The 15,545-nt window shown below is 64.4% G+C and overlaps 2 protein-coding genes across 5 annotated transcripts; one reads left to right on the top strand and one right to left on the bottom strand.

Moving 5' to 3' along the window:
* Window positions 1-25: 25 nt before the first annotated feature.
* On the top strand, window positions 26-11,357 carry Dvl1 (dishevelled segment polarity protein 1). Of its 4 annotated transcripts, XM_047520615.1 has the most exons (16): window positions 26-483; window positions 5,856-5,925; window positions 6,159-6,280; window positions 6,493-6,596; window positions 6,726-6,864; window positions 6,998-7,091; window positions 7,156-7,225; window positions 7,291-7,430; window positions 7,501-7,577; window positions 7,656-7,723; window positions 7,861-8,013; window positions 8,348-8,479; window positions 8,593-8,760; window positions 8,833-9,039; window positions 9,719-9,757; window positions 10,255-10,372. In XM_047520615.1, the coding sequence occupies exons 1-15, from the start codon at window positions 314-316 to the stop codon at window positions 9,727-9,729; spliced, it is 1,725 nt and encodes a 574-aa protein (XP_047376571.1). In that variant the 5' UTR covers window positions 26-313; the 3' UTR covers window positions 9,730-9,757; window positions 10,255-10,372. The 4 variants fall into 4 exon arrangements, with proteins under 4 accessions (XP_047376571.1, XP_047376562.1, XP_047376544.1 ...); XM_047520588.1 differs by lacking the exon at window positions 9,719-9,757 and having other exon boundaries at window positions 28-483; window positions 10,255-11,357; XM_047520597.1 differs by lacking the exon at window positions 9,719-9,757 and having other exon boundaries at window positions 28-483; window positions 7,861-7,938; window positions 10,255-11,357.
* Window positions 11,358-12,056: 699 nt separating this feature from the next.
* Window positions 12,057-15,252, bottom strand: Tas1r3 (taste 1 receptor member 3). Its single transcript, XM_047538985.1, has 5 exons — window positions 15,058-15,252; window positions 13,775-14,957; window positions 13,448-13,651; window positions 13,221-13,341; window positions 12,057-13,101 (listed from the first exon to the last, which is right to left on the bottom strand). Exons 1-5 carry the CDS (start codon window positions 15,246-15,248, stop codon window positions 12,110-12,112), a joined length of 2,691 nt encoding a protein of 896 aa, XP_047394941.1. The 5' UTR covers window positions 15,249-15,252; the 3' UTR covers window positions 12,057-12,109.
* Window positions 15,253-15,545: the final 293 nt, after the last annotated feature.

Raw genomic sequence — 15,545 nt, forward strand, 5'->3', positions numbered from 1 at the left:
CGTCAGCCGGCTCTCGGGCGCCCCCGCGGGCCGCGCGCTCAGGCCGGCCGGCGGTCCTTGAACGGCGCGGCCCGAGGGGGCGGCGGGCAGCGGCGGCCCTCCGTGCTGCGTCCGTCGCGCCCGCTCCGGGGCCGGCGGCGGATGGGCGGCCGCGGGCCGCGGGGCAGCGGCCGGAGCGCGGGCGGGAGCCGGGGGCGCGCGGGGGCCTCGGCGCGGCCGGGCGGGGCGCGGGCCGGCGGGCGGGGAGCGCGCCCCGTGTCCGAGCCGCGGGCCGGGCCCTGAGCGCCGCGCGGGCTCGCGCCGCCGCCGCGCCATGGCGGAGACCAAGATCATCTACCACATGGACGAGGAGGAGACGCCGTATCTGGTCAAGCTGCCCGTGGCCCCCGAGCGCGTCACGCTGGCCGATTTCAAGAACGTGCTCAGCAACCGGCCGGTGCACGCCTACAAATTCTTTTTCAAGTCCATGGACCAGGACTTCGGGTCAGTGGGTTGCTCGGCCTGGGCGGGCGCGAGTGGGCACCTGTCCGTGTGGGGCAGGGCGTGGGGTCTGGGCTGTCAGCGAGCTTGGGCGCCCGCGGCCCGGCTGCGCCTCCGTGCAGGGTGTGGACAGGGCCTGGGTCTGCTCCAACACTTTAGTGGCCCTTGGTGTGTGCGCTCAAAAGTCTGTGCCGAGCAGGGGACTCTCGGGCCCTGACTGCCAGCGGGAGCCAGAGCACTCTGGACGATGGGCAGGTGGGGGCCCCGGTTTCCTGACTGCAGGCCACCTGGCCCCCTGTTCCCTGACAGTCCACCCCAAACCTAAGCCCCTTCTTGGTCCTGGTCAGGCTCAGGGCATGCTGACTGTTTTCTGTGGGGCGGGAACTAGGGCTCAGGGCAGGCCTGGGGTCAGGGGACTGGGGTCAGCGGAGGGTCAAGCCTGGAGGAGTTGGGTAGGACAGGTCGCAGCACCCAGTGGATCCCCCGGCTGGGACTGGGGATGTGGGGTGGGTGCAACAGAGTCCCCAAGCAGTCTGCTGAGAGGCGCAGAAGTTTTTGAAGTCTTAGGGCAGGCTCCTCCTCCAGGGCACCTGGACAGGGCAGAGATTAGGACCACCCACCCTTCCCTGAGGTTCCTGGCTGCTGGGTCTTCCTGTGAGAAGCCCAGGCTGTCTGCTGACTTGGGCCAGGATCTTGGAGCAAGCAGACTTGGTGGCCTTCCTGGGAGAAGGGACTTCCCACTTGGACTGAGCTGGGCCTCTGGGACTGGGCGCAGGAGGTGGCTGTCCAGTAGGGCCTGACCCAGCACAGCCACAGAAACCTGAGTCTCCCCTCAGCAATGCTGAGGGGGGAGGAATCACTGAGGCCCCGTGGGCTGAGCAGGTGTGCCAGGCGCCCTCAGGCAAGCAGTGTCCTTGTGTATGGCCGTGTCTTGGGACTGTGACATTGAGGCCATTTCCTGGATTCTGTGCTTGCACAGTCCCTGGGAAGCCCCAGGTCAGGTCACACCTGGGCTACTCAGTGATTCTGGGGTCCTGAGAGCCTTTTGGACAACCGGACTCTCTTGTCCTCCCAATCTCCCACCCCCACCCAGGAGAAGCAGAGGGAGGATGTGTCCTTGGCTGTCCCCAGCACGGGTGCCCCTGCTGCCTGAGGTCAGGGCCTGGGGTGCTCACGTCTAACCTGCCTTCTCCGGCTGGGCACCCTCCCACAGTCCCTGCACTCCTCTGGGACTGGGCATCTCTGGCTTCCAGCATGGGGTGTGTGAAAGGGTGCTTCGTTTTTCAACTTAGTTTATTAATATAGCAAAAATCATCCAAGTCACCAGTGCTCTTCTGTGTACTCATGCCCCTAGGGAGGCTGCCGTGAGTAGTGTGCCCTACCCCAGGTTGCCACCTAGAGCCACTCGGGGTGCATCTCTCAGGGACTCCACTCTGTTCCTGACCCCTGGGGGCTGCGCCCCACAGCACATTGGCAGAGCTGTGCCTCTGGCAGACCCGGAGGACTAGGTGCCCTCACTGAGGAGGGGTGGGTCCATTGGGGTCTTGAATCAGAAGTTCTTTGGGGTGTTTGGGCAGGCTTGGGAATGGTTGGGGTGAGAACAGAGAGAAGGCAGAGCTTAGAGGCACAGCCTGGGGACCTCTGGTGCCCAGGATAGCTGGGTGCAGAGGGAAGGTCAGAGGTTAAGGCTGGGCTGGCATGGCATTGAGCGGGTGGGATGGCCTCACCTTGCCTCCTGGCTGATGACCTGGTGGCCTTAGGACCCTAAAGGAAGACCTCTGTCAGCTGCTTCCCTCCTCTCCCGTTCTACCTGCAGGACTCCAAACTCTGTCTAGTCTATAGAATCCTTTATTCAGTGGAATAAATTTCCTGTGGGAAGGATTGGCCAGTCCTCAAACTTCAGCATAAATGAACACTAGCCTGGAAGTTTCCCTACATGTCAAGTGAACCTAGCTTGGCTTTGGGGGTGAGAAAGCCAGTCCTGACGGTTCTGGGCAGTGTTCCCAAGGCCAGACCCAGACTGGCTGCTGTGAGGAGCACCCTGGTGAGTCTGGGTCTCCTGCTTCAACTGTGTAATCCGCTGTGGGCTAGCCCTGGGTCCCTGAGCTTCTACTGACCATACCTGGTCATGAATAAGGAGCAGAGCCTGCCTTGCGCTGGGCCTCACTCCCCACATGTATCTTTGGCCAATCAGGTGAAGGTTCCCCCCACCCCAGTGACCCAGGGCTTAGAGGCAGGACCTCTGGAGGGTCCCACAGAAGTGTCCTGTGTTGGATCTAGTGATTGGAAGTGCAGGGTGGGCACCCAGGCAGAGGAGCAAGGGTATGTGATCCAGGCCCAGAGACTGGGGGCGGGGTGGTGGTCCTGGCAAGGGTAAGGGGTGGGAACCCTTGATTCCGTGGCCACCTGCCTGTGGGCACAAGTGTTCTGAGGGTTCCTTATGGCCCACAGGGCTGACCCAGAGTGTCTGAGTCTCTTACTTTGCTCTCCTAAGCTGTGCCATCTGGAGTCAGCGACTCAGCCTCTCTGTGCCTCTTGTATCTCTCTGGTGTTGAAAGTCTGGGCAGTTGTAGTATATTGCCCAGCTATGGGGACACTTGGGCCTATGTTGCTTCAGCCTGGGGAAGTGCCACTTGCCCGGTGTCTCTTGGTGGGAGCCTGTTGTTGGTTAGGCCACAGGCCCGGGACAAGGGCCCAGTGCATCCCAAGGCCTAGTGGGAGTTGGGGCCCTGACTCATGGGTACCCACAGGGGCCTCCTTGAGGGCTCAGGATGACTCTGTCCCCGGCCCTGTGCCAGCCCACTCTGTGGGGTGGGAGTGCACCGGAGCCATGCCACTGGGAAGCTGGCCTGGGGTTTGCTGTGGCCTCTCAAGGGCCTGGGGTCCTTCTCGGCCAGTTGGTACTGGGCTCTGAGAACCCTGCCTTAGAGCGGATTCCTCCCTGGGTGGGTTGCAGAGCAGCAGGTGAACCCAGCAGCCACAGACTCGAGGTTAACCAGCATCTCCTTAGGAATTCTAGGTTGGGGGTGCTCTGGGCAGCTGCCCCAGGGGTCAGCAAGGCAGCTGAGACCATTGCCACCAGGAGGCCAGGTTCTCAAGGAATCCAGGGTGCCGAGGCTTGGCAGTAGCCTCTGCTTCCCGTCAGTCCTGACCCTGTTTTGCTCCTGGGAGGCTGTGCTGGCTGCTGGGTGCAGCCTCACACCATGCTGAGACCATTTCCACACTGCCTGGGCCCCTGCCCTATTCTTCTCCTGCCCCAGGTCAGCCACGTCCAGGTAGAAGGCAAGACTTGGGTTGCACAGACTGGGGAACCTGAGGGGCAGGGCTGCTGGCCATGTGGGACAGGAGCCATGACTGAGGTAGCCCTGCTCCCCTGGAGGCCCTGGCTGGGGAGGCTGGGGAGAGGAGCGGCCCTGCAGGGGACCCGGCGGCCTGCCTAGTGGTGCTGGGGTTGCTTCTGTTCCCTGGGTCATAGAGGGCTGGGGCTTGGGCATGGAAGGGAGAGGCTGCTCAGGGCTACTTGGGCCATTGCTTGGCTGATGTGGGGACCCTTGCTGGCATCAGCTGTGGGCAGGTTCCCAAGCTGCAGGGTGGAGGACTTGCTGAGCCCTGTCCATCGACTGTAGTGGGCAGAACCCCTGGTGCTCAAGGGCTCCCCTCCCCACCCTCAGCAGCCCCAGGTCTCTCCAAGCTGACAGCCTCTTTTGAGGCCTCCTCAGCCAGCCAGGACTGGGTTGCAGCCTTCCCTGGAAGACTCCCCCTTCAGAGGGCTGTGGCCTGTGAGTAGAGACATGGATATTGAGAGGGTCCTGAGAAATGACTCTCTCTGCCCAGTGGGTGTCTGCCTCATTGGCATGGGGCCCCATGGGGCCTCTGGGGGCAGCAGCAGGACCACAGAGGGGTGTACCCTCCCTCCCAGGCTGGCCATGCCTGCCAACCACTCTTCCCTTGGCCTGGGGCCTCATCCCAGTGGGTGGCTAGGTTAGGCCTTGCTTCCTGGGTGGGTGGGTGGAGAGTAGCCAATTCCACAGGGGCCTCCTGCCACCTGCTGCTGCCCAGGGCAAGCTGGGAGGTGTCCTGGGGCCAGTGGGCCTGGAGTGGCAGGCAGGGGAGGCCTGTCCTGGCATTAGGCCCACCAGGCCAGGAGGCTGCTTCCTGCCAGGTGGGCGTCCAGGCCAGCGTGGTCTCCCGGCTCCTGTTTCTCTGCTAGGCTGAGTCCTGGGTGTGGGCAGCCCACTGTGCTTGGCAGAGCTGAGTGCCAGGTGGTGGGATGCTGGGTGCTGGAGGCTGCAGCCCCTGCCCAGCCACCCTTGCCCTTTGAGCCCTGACCCAGGTCGTCTGCCCTTCCTCCCTGTTTACACTCCTTCTGAACCTGGCTTGGGTGCCCTCTGCCCTCCTCTAGCCCATCTGCCCAGGGGCAGCATTAAGACAGGACTGGACATTGAGCAATGCATATAGCCAGGGCTTGGTCAGCTCTGTCCCTGGTTACTCTGGTCCTCAGATTGGGGGAGACCATGGGCCCCTGAGAGTCGGGGCTGGTCTAGTACATATGGGTCTGTTTTCTCTCCCTGGCTGAGTGGATGACCCAGAAGGGCAGCAGATGCCCTCAGGGCCTGTGTGCCTTCTCTGCCCACCCCAGTCTATACAAGGGCCTGGCCATCCCCGCACCTTGCTGAGACCAGCTGTGAACCAGGCCCTGCTCTTGGGCTGGGGGGATGCAGGGAAGGACTCTAGTGCCAGCAGATACTGGGCAGGCGCAGTGTGCATCATATGGGCCCAGAGCACATGGGAGCTGGAGAGATAGGGTCGCTGGGAAGCCGGTGGGGAGAGGAGTCTGGGGCCAAGTGGGCAGGAGTGCAAGGCTGGGCTGGCGGGGGTGATCTGGAGTGGCTGTGAGGCAGAGCTGTGTGGCACATGTGGGTTTGGGGTGAGGGATGTGGAAGAGCCACGGGGCCCATGAGTACCACGTGGCCGTGGTGAGAGGCTTCTGGGTGGGCTTCTGTGGGGACTCAGGACAGGGTGTAGGGCTGGGGGCTGAACCAGGGCCACCATGGGGAGGTGTCTGAGACGGGGCCAGGGAAGGACAGGAGCTGGGAAGCCAGGCCCTTCCTAGGAGCCTCACACCCTCATCCCTTGCCTGCCCCAGGTTGGCAGTGTGACCTGGGGGTGCAGCCACGCTCTGGGCTTGCTCTGTGAAGTGTCCACAGCCACTGTCTCCAGTGTTGGGGGTGCTGGGGCCAATGGAGGGTGACAAGACTCTCTGAGAGGAGAATACGCTCAGCAGGACATCCAGCGAAGGCATCTGGGGTGTGGTGGGCACCCCAGTCTCTGTGTTGGACCCAGGGGTGGGGTCTCATGCCCTCATCTGCCAGCAGGGTGGTGAAGGAGGAGATCTTCGATGACAATGCCAAGCTGCCCTGCTTCAATGGTCGCGTGGTTTCCTGGGTGAGCCCCTGGCTAGTCCATTGGAGGTCCCTGGGGGTGCCTGTGTGCTGCCCTGGGGACATTCCACAGGGATGGTGTCCGTGGTGGGGATTGGTGCTTTCCTTGGAGAAGGTGGGTGTGGGGCTGGGTGGGGAGGTGTGGGGCTGGTGAGCTCCTGGGAGAGGGCCTGAACCTGGGCACGTGCATGGACAGGAGGAGGGAAGGTGTCCTGAGTCCCCGCTCTCCTTCCACAGTTGGTCCTGGCTGAGGGTGCTCATTCCGATGTGGGGTCCCAGGGAACTGACTGCCACACAGACCTTCCCCCAGCCCTTGAGCGCACAGGTGGCATTGGAGACTCCCGGCCACCCTCCTTCCAGTAAGGATCCTCACTGGACCAAGCCCTGCCCCCTGGGTGCCTGCCACCCTAGGGCCAACTCTCCCGGAGGAAGGAGGTGTCACTGGGGCAGGGCCCATGGGGTGGGACAGACAGCTGCTGGCCAGTTCCCCCTGGTGCAGGGAGGATCTGGAAGACTACTGAGGTGCTGGCGGCCTGGCCTGCCCCATCCCACCCACTTCCTGTCTGCGCAGCCCAAATGTGGCCAGCAGTCGTGATGGAATGGACAATGAGACCGGCACAGAGTCCATGGTCAGTCACCGGCGGGAGCGAGCCCGAAGGCGGAACCGAGAGGAAGGTGCTATGGCTTTGTCTGCCACAATCCTCCTGGGACCCCTGAGGCATAACCCAGGGCCCTGCCAACAGACTGCTCAGGCCCTGGCACCCCTGGGCCCTGTGTTCAACTCCCACCCCGCTGCCCCCACAGCTGTCCGGACCAATGGGCACCCGAGGGGTGACCGGCGGCGGGACCTGGGACTGCCTCCCGACAGTGCGTCCACCGTGCTGAGCAGCGAGCTGGAATCTAGCAGCTTCATGGACTCAGACGAGGAGGACAACACCAGCCGGTGGGGTGGGGGTGTGCGTGCCTATGCCTGTGCCGGGTGGCAGTGCTGGGCGCAGGGCCTGGGTGCACAGCCTGGGCCCACGTGCGGGAGCTGAGCCTGTGGCCATCCCCTGACCTCTGACCCCTGCTGCCAGACTGAGCAGCTCCACCGAGCAGAGCACCTCTTCCCGGCTCATCCGGAAGCACAAGCGCCGGCGTCGGAAGCAGCGCCTGCGGCAGACGGACCGGGTAGGTGCTGGGCCGCAGGTGGCGGGGCGCGGCCTCTGCAGTGGCTCACCAGGTCCCTCCACAGGCCTCCTCCTTCAGCAGCATCACCGACTCCACCATGTCCCTGAACATCATCACCGTCACGCTCAACATGGGTGAGGCTTGGCGCTGGGCTGGGGGGGCGGGCGGGGCGGCCAGCTGCTCACGGCCCCTCCCACAGAGCGGCACCACTTCCTGGGCATCAGCATCGTGGGCCAGAGCAACGACCGCGGCGACGGGGGCATCTACATCGGCTCCATCATGAAGGGCGGGGCCGTGGCCGCCGACGGCCGCATCGAACCCGGCGACATGCTGCTGCAGGTGCGGGAGTGGGGCTGGGGCCGGGTCGTGCCCCCTGCCCCGCGCCGCCCTAACCCCCTCCGCCCCCCAGGTGAATGACGTCAACTTTGAGAACATGAGCAACGACGACGCCGTGCGGGTGCTGCGGGAGCTCGTGTCCCAGACGGGGTGAGGGGCGTCCCCGGGGCGCGGGCACGCGGGCGGGAGGAGCGTGCGGGCCTCACCCACCTGACCGCCCGCCCGCAGGCCCATCAGCCTCACGGTGGCCAAGTGCTGGGACCCGACCCCCCGCAGCTACTTCACCATCCCGAGGGGTGAGTGACCCCGGGGGGCGGGGGGCGGGGGTGGGCGGGGCTCCGGAGCCAGCCTGAAGGGCCTCTCTCCTCTCCCGTGCCCTGCCTCCCGACCTGGTCCGCCTGCCCATCGCCTGCTACCCTGCGGCGGCTGTCAGCTGACCCTGTGCGGCCCATCGACCCTGCCGCCTGGCTGTCCCACACCGCGGCGCTGACGGGAGCCCTGCCCCGCTACGGTGCGAGCCCCTGCTCCAGCGCCGTCTCGCGCACCAGCTCCTCCTCACTAACCAGCTCCGTGCCCGGCGCCCCGCGTGAGTGGCAGCTCGCAGCCCAGGGTGGGAGTCAGGGCAGAAGGGCAGGGTCGCCTGCCTGGGGGCCCTTCCAGGGCCTTGCCTGGGGTGGGGGACGTGTGTGGCCCTCTGCTTTCCTGCCAATAACATGACTAACTCCTGAGCTTGCAGGGAGGTGGCCCTGGGGAGGGGAGGAGCCCTGCTCTGGTCTGCAGGGTGGGGTGGCCTTGCCCAGGTGTGGTCCCAGAACCTGTGGAGAGTGTTGCAGGGCTGAGATGAAGGCCCCGCCCGGCCCCTGCCCACTTCCTGGTCCTCCCGGGGCAGCTGCCCTGGCTGAGGGAGCTGTGTCCCACAGAGCTGGAGGAGGTGCCCCTGACGGTGAAGAGCGACATGAGCACTGTCGTCCGGGTCATGCAGCTGCCGGACTCGGGGCTGGAGATCCGAGACCGCATGTGGCTCAAGATCACCATCGCCAACGCTGTCATCGGTGAGTCCCTGCTGGGTCCACCTAGCTGGCAGTGGGGGCAGGGGCCCAGTCCACTCCTCCTCAGGGCAGGCGGCCCAGAGTGCCCTGGCCTGACGCAGCGGGCGTGGGGCCAGGGGCGGACGTGGTGGACTGGCTGTACACCCACGTGGAGGGCTTCAAGGAGCGGCGAGAGGCCAGGAAGTACGCCAGCGGCATGCTGAAGCACGGCTTCCTGCGGCACACGGTCAACAAGGTCACCTTCTCTGAGCAGTGCTACTACGTCTTCGGGGACCTGTGCAGCAGTGAGTGAGGCTGCCTGGTGGGCCCACCCATGGCCCCTGTGCCACCCTCACCTGCCCCCTCTCTCCTGCCAGATCTCGCAGCCCTGACCCTCAACAGCGGCTCCAGTGGAGCCTCCGATCAGGACACTCTGGCCCCTCTGCCCCACCCAGCAGCACCCTGGCCCCTGGGTCAGGGCTACCCCTACCAGTACCCAGGGCCCCCGCCCTGCTTCCCGCCCGCCTACCAGGACCCTGGCTTTGGCTACGGCAGCGGCAGTGCTGGCAGCCAGCAGAGCGAAGGTGAGACCCAGGCCCTGCCTCTGCCCTGCCCCTAGCTGGCTGCCCTGCTGCTGCTGCCCTCGCACTCTTGCTGTGTGCCTGCAGGGGCGGGCACCTAACTGGAGCCCATCAGGATAGGGTTGAGTCCAGGTGGGGACCTCGAGCACCTGGCGGCCTGGGAGTTTGTGCCTGGCGGGGGCGGGGCTGGTGTTCCAGGTGTGGCAGACTGGGCTAGGAGGTGGTGAGACGGGAGCAGGGGTGGGGGTGGCCCTGGGCATCGAGAGGGGTCACTCACCAGGCCCTGGGACACACAGGAGGACAGACCATGTCCCCTGTGGAGCCTGCAGTTCAGCAAGGAGACAGTGCCTCAGAAGACCCTGCCCCAGGACCTGGAGGGCGGGGGAGTTCCCAGGGAGGTGGCTTGCCGGAGCAGAGGCCTGAGGCCAAGTGGGACCCATAAGGCCAGTGGCCGTGCCTACAGGGTCTGGGGAAAGATCCAGGCAGCCACCCGATCAGGACAGGAGAGGAGAGGTGGGCCAGAGGTGGCAGTGCCCAGGGGAAGGTGTTGGGTGTCCGTGAGCCCTGGACAGGCCCTTGCAGCCATCCAGCCTTACCCAGCCATGGTCAGGCCCCGCTGGTGGCGGGTGTGAGTGCCCAGCTGGTGTGTGACTCATGTATCCCTTGCTTTGTGCTGAGCAAGCCTTAGACTGAAGGACTAGCGGAGTGGACCCTCGGGCCGGTAAGCCAGGGTCCCCCCCGGCGTCCCTCTCGGCGTATCCCCGGCCAGCCTGTGTCCTCAGGTTCCCACCATTTCCTGGGAGCCCAGGAGAGGGGCTGAGCCAATTAGCTGTCCAGGGCCCTGGGATTGGGTGGACAGTAGGTCTTCGGGTGGGAGCCCAGGAGGGCCGACATGTCTGCCAGGCACACGGGGTCTCTGCTGGTGCCTCAGCTGCTCGGCTGCGAGACCAGCCCTCGGCCGGAGCGTTGGGGTGAGGTGCGGGGCACTGGGCTGGCTGAGTCGCTGCTGCCTGCCACTGCCCCCTTGCCTCTGCAGCTGCTCCTGCTTCTTGGGGTGGGGCCAGCCCTGCCCTGTGTCTGCATGGCTGCCCCTCACATTCCACCTGCTCAGGCCCACCTAGTCCTGCCCCTTCCTGCCTGCTGGGAGCAGCCAGGGGTCCCGGAAGTGACCAGGCCTGGTACTGACCTTGTTATCCCTCTCTACCTTCTCACCTCCAGGGAGCAAAAGCAGTGGGTCCACCCGGAGCAGCCGTCGGGCCCCAGGCCGAGAGAAGGAGCACCGGGCAGCTGGAGCTGGGGGCAGTGGCAGCGAGTCAGACCACACGGTGCTGAGTGGGTCGGGAGGTCCTGGCTGGCGGGAGCGGCCAGTCAGCCAGCTCAGCCGGGGCAGCAGCCCCCACAGCCAGGTCTCAGCGGCTGCCCCAGGGCTCCCCCCACTGCACCCCCTGACCAAGGCCTATGCAGTGGTGGGTGGGCCACCTGGCGGGCCACCTGTCCGGGAGCTGGCTGCTGTCCCCCCAGAGTTGACAGGCAGTCGCCAGTCCTTCCAAAAGGCCATGGGGAACCCCTGTGAGTTCTTCGTGGACATCATGTAACTGGCGGCCTGTGCCTCAGCCCCGCCCGTGCACCAGGAGCTGTGTGGGCCTACTGGTGGTGGCTGGCCAGGGGCCCCGGGCAGTGGGAGCAGGCTGGATGTGAGGGCTTAGGGCAGCCCCGTCACTGCAATCTGGGGTGTCCTGTGGCACAGCAGCTTGTGTCTGCAGAGCCTTATGGGGGAGACGGTCTCTGTCCTCAACCTGAGCCTCAGGGACCTTCTGACCCCTGTCATGGAGGTGACCTCCCTTGGGGATGAGCAGCCCTCTTGGGCTCTGTGTTGCTCCCACTCTTCCAGAGCCACGTGAAAGTGGGCCTGAAGCCCTCCTCACCCACCAGCCCAGGTGGAGACCTCGAGCGGCAGGATTGGAGCCCAGAGTGGGATCTAACTTATTTATTTATTGGTGGCCTGCCCGCTCTGGGGGGTGGCTGGTCAACTGCCCCCTTCCCTGCCCAGCCGGGGCTGCTGCATGTACCCCTGCCCTCCTGGGACTAGCGAGGAGGGAGCACAGGCTGAGGCTGCAAGTGTGTGGTGAATGGTGGGGGGCAGGTCAGGGGTCCGGGGCACCCTGCACAGCGCGACTCCCTCGGCCCTCGTGCCATGGTCTCAGCACACCTGGCCCCACTCACCACGCTGTAGATACTGTGTCAGTCTCGCGTCCAGTCATGTAGAGCCGCTTCTGTGTAAATGCTATTTTAAACACTAAAAAGCGTTTAATTTTATGGGACTCGTGTGTGAGCCATGTCCCTTCTCTAACTGGGTTGCCTCTGAATTCAGGGCCCAAGAGGTGAGTCTGGAGCTGACCCTGGTCTCTGACCCAAAGTCCTGGACAGTTGCTGTCCTCTAGTTTCTCCATCTGTGAGGCTCTGTCCCTGGTGCTGGATGGCAGTGGGGGGTCCTGGCAGCAGTTTTCTGTCCTTGGTGCTGGCTCCTGACACCAGGGGTCTCAGCAGCTGGCGCTGGCCATGGTGCTGACCCCCCCTGCTTGGGCTCTGTCCACGGTGCTGGCTTGGATAGGCCAGGGAGAAAGGAGGCCCCCTCTCCCGTGAGCAGTCCTCTGCCCTACTGGCCCTCCCTCCCATCCTGTCCTGGTCACATGCTCAGGCTCACCTTCTACTCCTGTAACACCTGTAGGGGTGCTGGGTGGAGGACCCAGGCTGGACACAGCCAGTTGAGCAGCACTCTGTCTGACCACCAGTGACTGACCAGGGCATTGCTGAGCTCACAGTGTGCCTGCAGGTCTCAAGGCACCCTCTGTGGGCCACCTGGTCAGGCCTTTGTTGGAAGAGTCAAGGACAGAGCTGACCTCTTGATGCCTGGGGTGGGGTCACAGGACCTGTCCCATGTGCTGCAGACCTAGGTGTCATGGTGGGGTCAGGGTCTGCAGACAATTTGGGGTCAGAAGCCAGAGCTGGAGGGTCTTTGTGGAGGCACAGTCTGGGGGCTGCTGGGTTTGGAGGGTCTCTACTAGGGCTGAGTTCACTGGGCATCAGGTTGTGGGGTTGAGGGTCCCTCGTTTCTTTGAGGCCCCTCCCCACTCCCACTCCCACCCCTGTCCCTGGCATCCCTAGAACCTGCCCCCAGGAAGAACTCAGGGGTGTTGAGCCTGGGCCACCACAGAAGCAGGTAGCACTTGGGCAGATGGAAGGCAGCCAGGATGCCCAGGGCACAGAGGAGGATAGCACCCATCTGCACAGCAGGCTGGTAGACCACCTGAACGTTGGTCAGGAGGGGCACGAAGGAGACCCAGGTGATGAAGTAGGCTAGCATGGCAAAGGTGAGGCCACGGGCTTGGTTGTAGCGACCAGGCTGGCTCTGCACCAGGAAGGTGCCCAGGAAGCAGAGGAAGGCCAGTGAGGCATTGGTGATGTGTACCAGGCCCAGGCTCACCCAGGAGCGCACGTGGCAGTGCACCAGAGCCTCAGTGGGCAGCACCGTCCAGTCTGTCACCACCTCTGGTGGGAAAGCCACCAGATACCAGGCACACAGCACTGCCTCCATCAGGATGGCTAGAAGCACCACCAGCCAGGCCCAGGGACCCTGCAAGTGGCCATGCAGCCAGGTCGCCCAACTTGGTGGCAGTTCTGACTCCACAAAGGTGTTTGCTGCTTGCAGGAAGAGTGTGCTCAGGCAGCCAGTGAGTGGGAGGTGTGCCAGGGGCTGCTGGGCGAGGCAGGTGGCTGGGCTGGGCCAGCCTGGGAACAGGAGGACGCTGAGGCAGACGAGGCCCAGGCAGGCCAGGCCAAAGCAGGCCAGTGGCCCCCCTGAGGCCTGAACCAGCGGGCTGTGCCGATGGAGGATGAAGAGCCCTAGTGTGGCCAGTGTCAGACTGAGTGCCAGGCTGAGCAGCAGGAGCAGCAGGAGCACGGCCGGCTCCCCCCACGCCAGGAACCTGGGCCTGCGGGGAAAGCAGCGGGTACTCCGCTCCGGGGACCACTGGTCCTGGCCACATGAGGTGCACACGAAGTCATCTGCAGGGGAAGAAAGAGGGTCCTGGGGCTGGTGCTGGGGTCACAGGCTCCCTAGCCGGGCCCCACTGTGGACCCTTTCTGGGCTCTGAGCTGTGCAGACCATGCTGGGGGCCGCTCACCTAGGCTCTGCCGGAAGCTGCCTGCCTTGCAGTCCACGCAGTCATAGCAGCAGGAGTGGAAGCCCTTCACGCGGCGGACCTGACCCTCCTCACACTGCCGGGAGCACTGGGACGTGGGTGCCTGGCATGGAGCCACAGCATCTGGCTCTGCCCACGGCTGTCCTGAGACCAGGGGCGCCCAGCCCTGGGGCATCACTGTGGTGGGGACCCATGTGCCTCATGCTCACCTGGTTGCCTGGTGTGTGCCAGTGCATCAGTGAGGGTTGCAGCCAAAGGCTGCCATTGAAGGTGCCCACAGTGCGCAGCCTGGGCGTCGGCCTCTGCCACACCCACATCTTCAGGTCATACTCCATGTCCACGTTTCCACTGGCATCGAACTGCAGTGCCAGGCCTCGAGCACGGAAGCTCATGTTGTACATGTTCTCCAGGAGCTGGGGGGCAGGTCGGGGGAGCAGGGCTGACCCTCAAGCCACCTCCAGCCAGGATGGGCTTGGCCCTGCCCATAGCCCAGTGCTGCTGCAGGGGCCAGCAGCGAGCCGGGAGCTGCATCCTACCTGCCAGGGCCGCACAGGCTCCTGCGTGGGGCAGCTTGTGGGGCTGCACCGCAGTGTGTTGTGGAGGGCCTGGGCCACACTGTGCACAGCTGCATAGGTGGCGAAAATCTGGTGGTGCAGCTGCCCGGCCGACAGGTTCTGCAGCAGCCCTGTTGACAGGTTCTGCAGCGTGATGTGGTCACAGTGGGGGCAGCGCGGCCCTACCACGTGCTCCTCCAGGTCTGGCTTATCATCCAGCGAGGCACAGAAGGCTGGGTCAGAAGCCAAGGCCAGGTGTGTCTCCACATACTGGGAGAACTCAGACAGCTGGACGCCCCGCTGCAGAAAGCCAAGCACAGTGCCCACCTGGGCAATTCCAGGCAGTGTCATGACCAGGTCTGAGGTCAGCCAGGCCTCACTGGCCACCCACACCTTTGGCGAGAGGCTGTGATGAATGCTGTAGTTCAAGAGGGCGTGGGCAGCCTGGGAGGAGGCAAACAGCACCACCACCTGCACGTTGCTCTGGTTCACCTGGTGCAGCACGTCCAGCACCTTGCCCAGCTGCAGGGCATCGGCGCTGAGCAGTGGCACCAGGCCCTCGTGTGCGATGCAGATGTTCTGTGCGTTGGCCAGGCCCGAGAAGATGCTCAGGCCCTCCCGGCCATACTCGTCGTCACTGCCCAAGGCAGCCACCCAGTTCCACTCAAATTTCTGCAGCAGCTTCACCATGGCCTCCAGCTGCACCCGGTCGCTGGGCACCGTGCGGAAGAAGGATGGGAAGGTCTCTCGGTTGCTCAACCGATCCATGCTGGCACCGTAACTGACCTGTGGTGGCCAAAAGACCCCTGGCGTGAGGGATCCCTCAGGCAGGACCCAAGGGGGACACAGGAGAGGTGGGCCCACCTGTGGCATGAGGAAGAAGCTGAAGAACTTGCCCGTGATGAGGGCCAGCTCTGACGAATGGGGCCCGATGACCGCCAGCACACGGGGCTGGTACTGCGTGTAGTTGCAGTAGGCAGCAATGCTGCCGTTGCCTGCTTCTGCCAGGAACGTGAGGCTCGGCTTCATGGTGGCCATGGGCTCCGAGCATGTGTCGAAGAGGTCGTAGCCCAGGTACAGCCCCGGCAGCAGGGTGGAGCTGTTGTTGATCTCCTCCACAGCCATCTTCATGGCCATTGCCAGGAACAGGCCAAGGGATGAGAACCTGAAGCCACACAGGGCTGCGGTGGCTGCACCTCAAGCCCTGCTGGAGCACCCCAGACCTGGCATGCACCCGCCGCCTGCCCCAGCTGCCCACTCTCTACCTGGTGCACACAATGCCACTGGGCCGTGTCCTGTGGCGGAGACCAGCCTCCTCGGCTAACCCCAGGGGGAAGAGCCCACCCAGAATATAGTCCCCTTGCATCCTGAGTTGCCGTGACAGGCACAAGGAGGTCCCTGTCCCAAGGCCCAGGAGAGCTGCCAGGCCAAGGCCCAGCACAGCCAAACCTGGCATGGCAGGCAGTCGCTTCCAGCAAGGACAAATAAGTGTGCTGGACAGGAACCCCAGAGGTATGAGCGCAAGGGCAGGGAAAGAATTTGTTTAGCAAAACCAGCACCGTGCTCCCCTGCCAATCCCCCAGGGGCCCCCAGCAATGTTGGCATCCAGGCCCTGAAAGTCTGTGCACGCGGACTCTTAATGTGACAGCAGCACTGGGCTTTCTGGTCAACAGTGACCTGGCAGGCAGAGGAGGTAACAAGACCCCCAACACCTCTTTTCCTGGAGCAGCCTGCCAGCCCGGAGAGGAGGGGT

The sequence above is a fragment of the Sciurus carolinensis genome, chromosome 1 (genome assembly GCF_902686445.1).
Source record: "Sciurus carolinensis chromosome 1, mSciCar1.2, whole genome shotgun sequence".
Lineage (NCBI taxonomy): Eukaryota > Metazoa > Chordata > Mammalia > Rodentia > Sciuridae > Sciurus > Sciurus carolinensis.

Excerpts from the sequence above, each read along its gene's own strand:
- Dvl1 (XM_047520588.1), top strand. The coding sequence starts at position 314 with ATGGCGGAGACCAAGATCATCTACCACATGGACGAGGAGGAGACGCCG. Across the intron at positions 8,480-8,592 it reads CATCGCCAACGCTGTCATCG|GGGCGGACGTGGTGGACTGG; the intron begins GTGAGTCCCTGC and ends GCGTGGGGCCAG. Across the intron at positions 9,040-10,254 it reads TGGCAGCCAGCAGAGCGAAG|GGAGCAAAAGCAGTGGGTCC; the intron begins GTGAGACCCAGG and ends TCTCACCTCCAG.
- Tas1r3 (XM_047538985.1), bottom strand. The coding sequence starts at position 15,248 with ATGCCAGGTTTGGCTGTGCTGGGCCTTGGCCTGGCAGCTCTCCTGGGC. Across the intron at positions 14,958-15,057 it reads AGTGGCATTGTGTGCACCAG|GTTCTCATCCCTTGGCCTGT; the intron begins GTAGAGAGTGGG and ends GTGTGGCTTCAG. Across the intron at positions 13,102-13,220 it reads CAGCTTCCGGCAGAGCCTAG|ATGACTTCGTGTGCACCTCA; the intron begins GTGAGCGGCCCC and ends CTTCCCCTGCAG.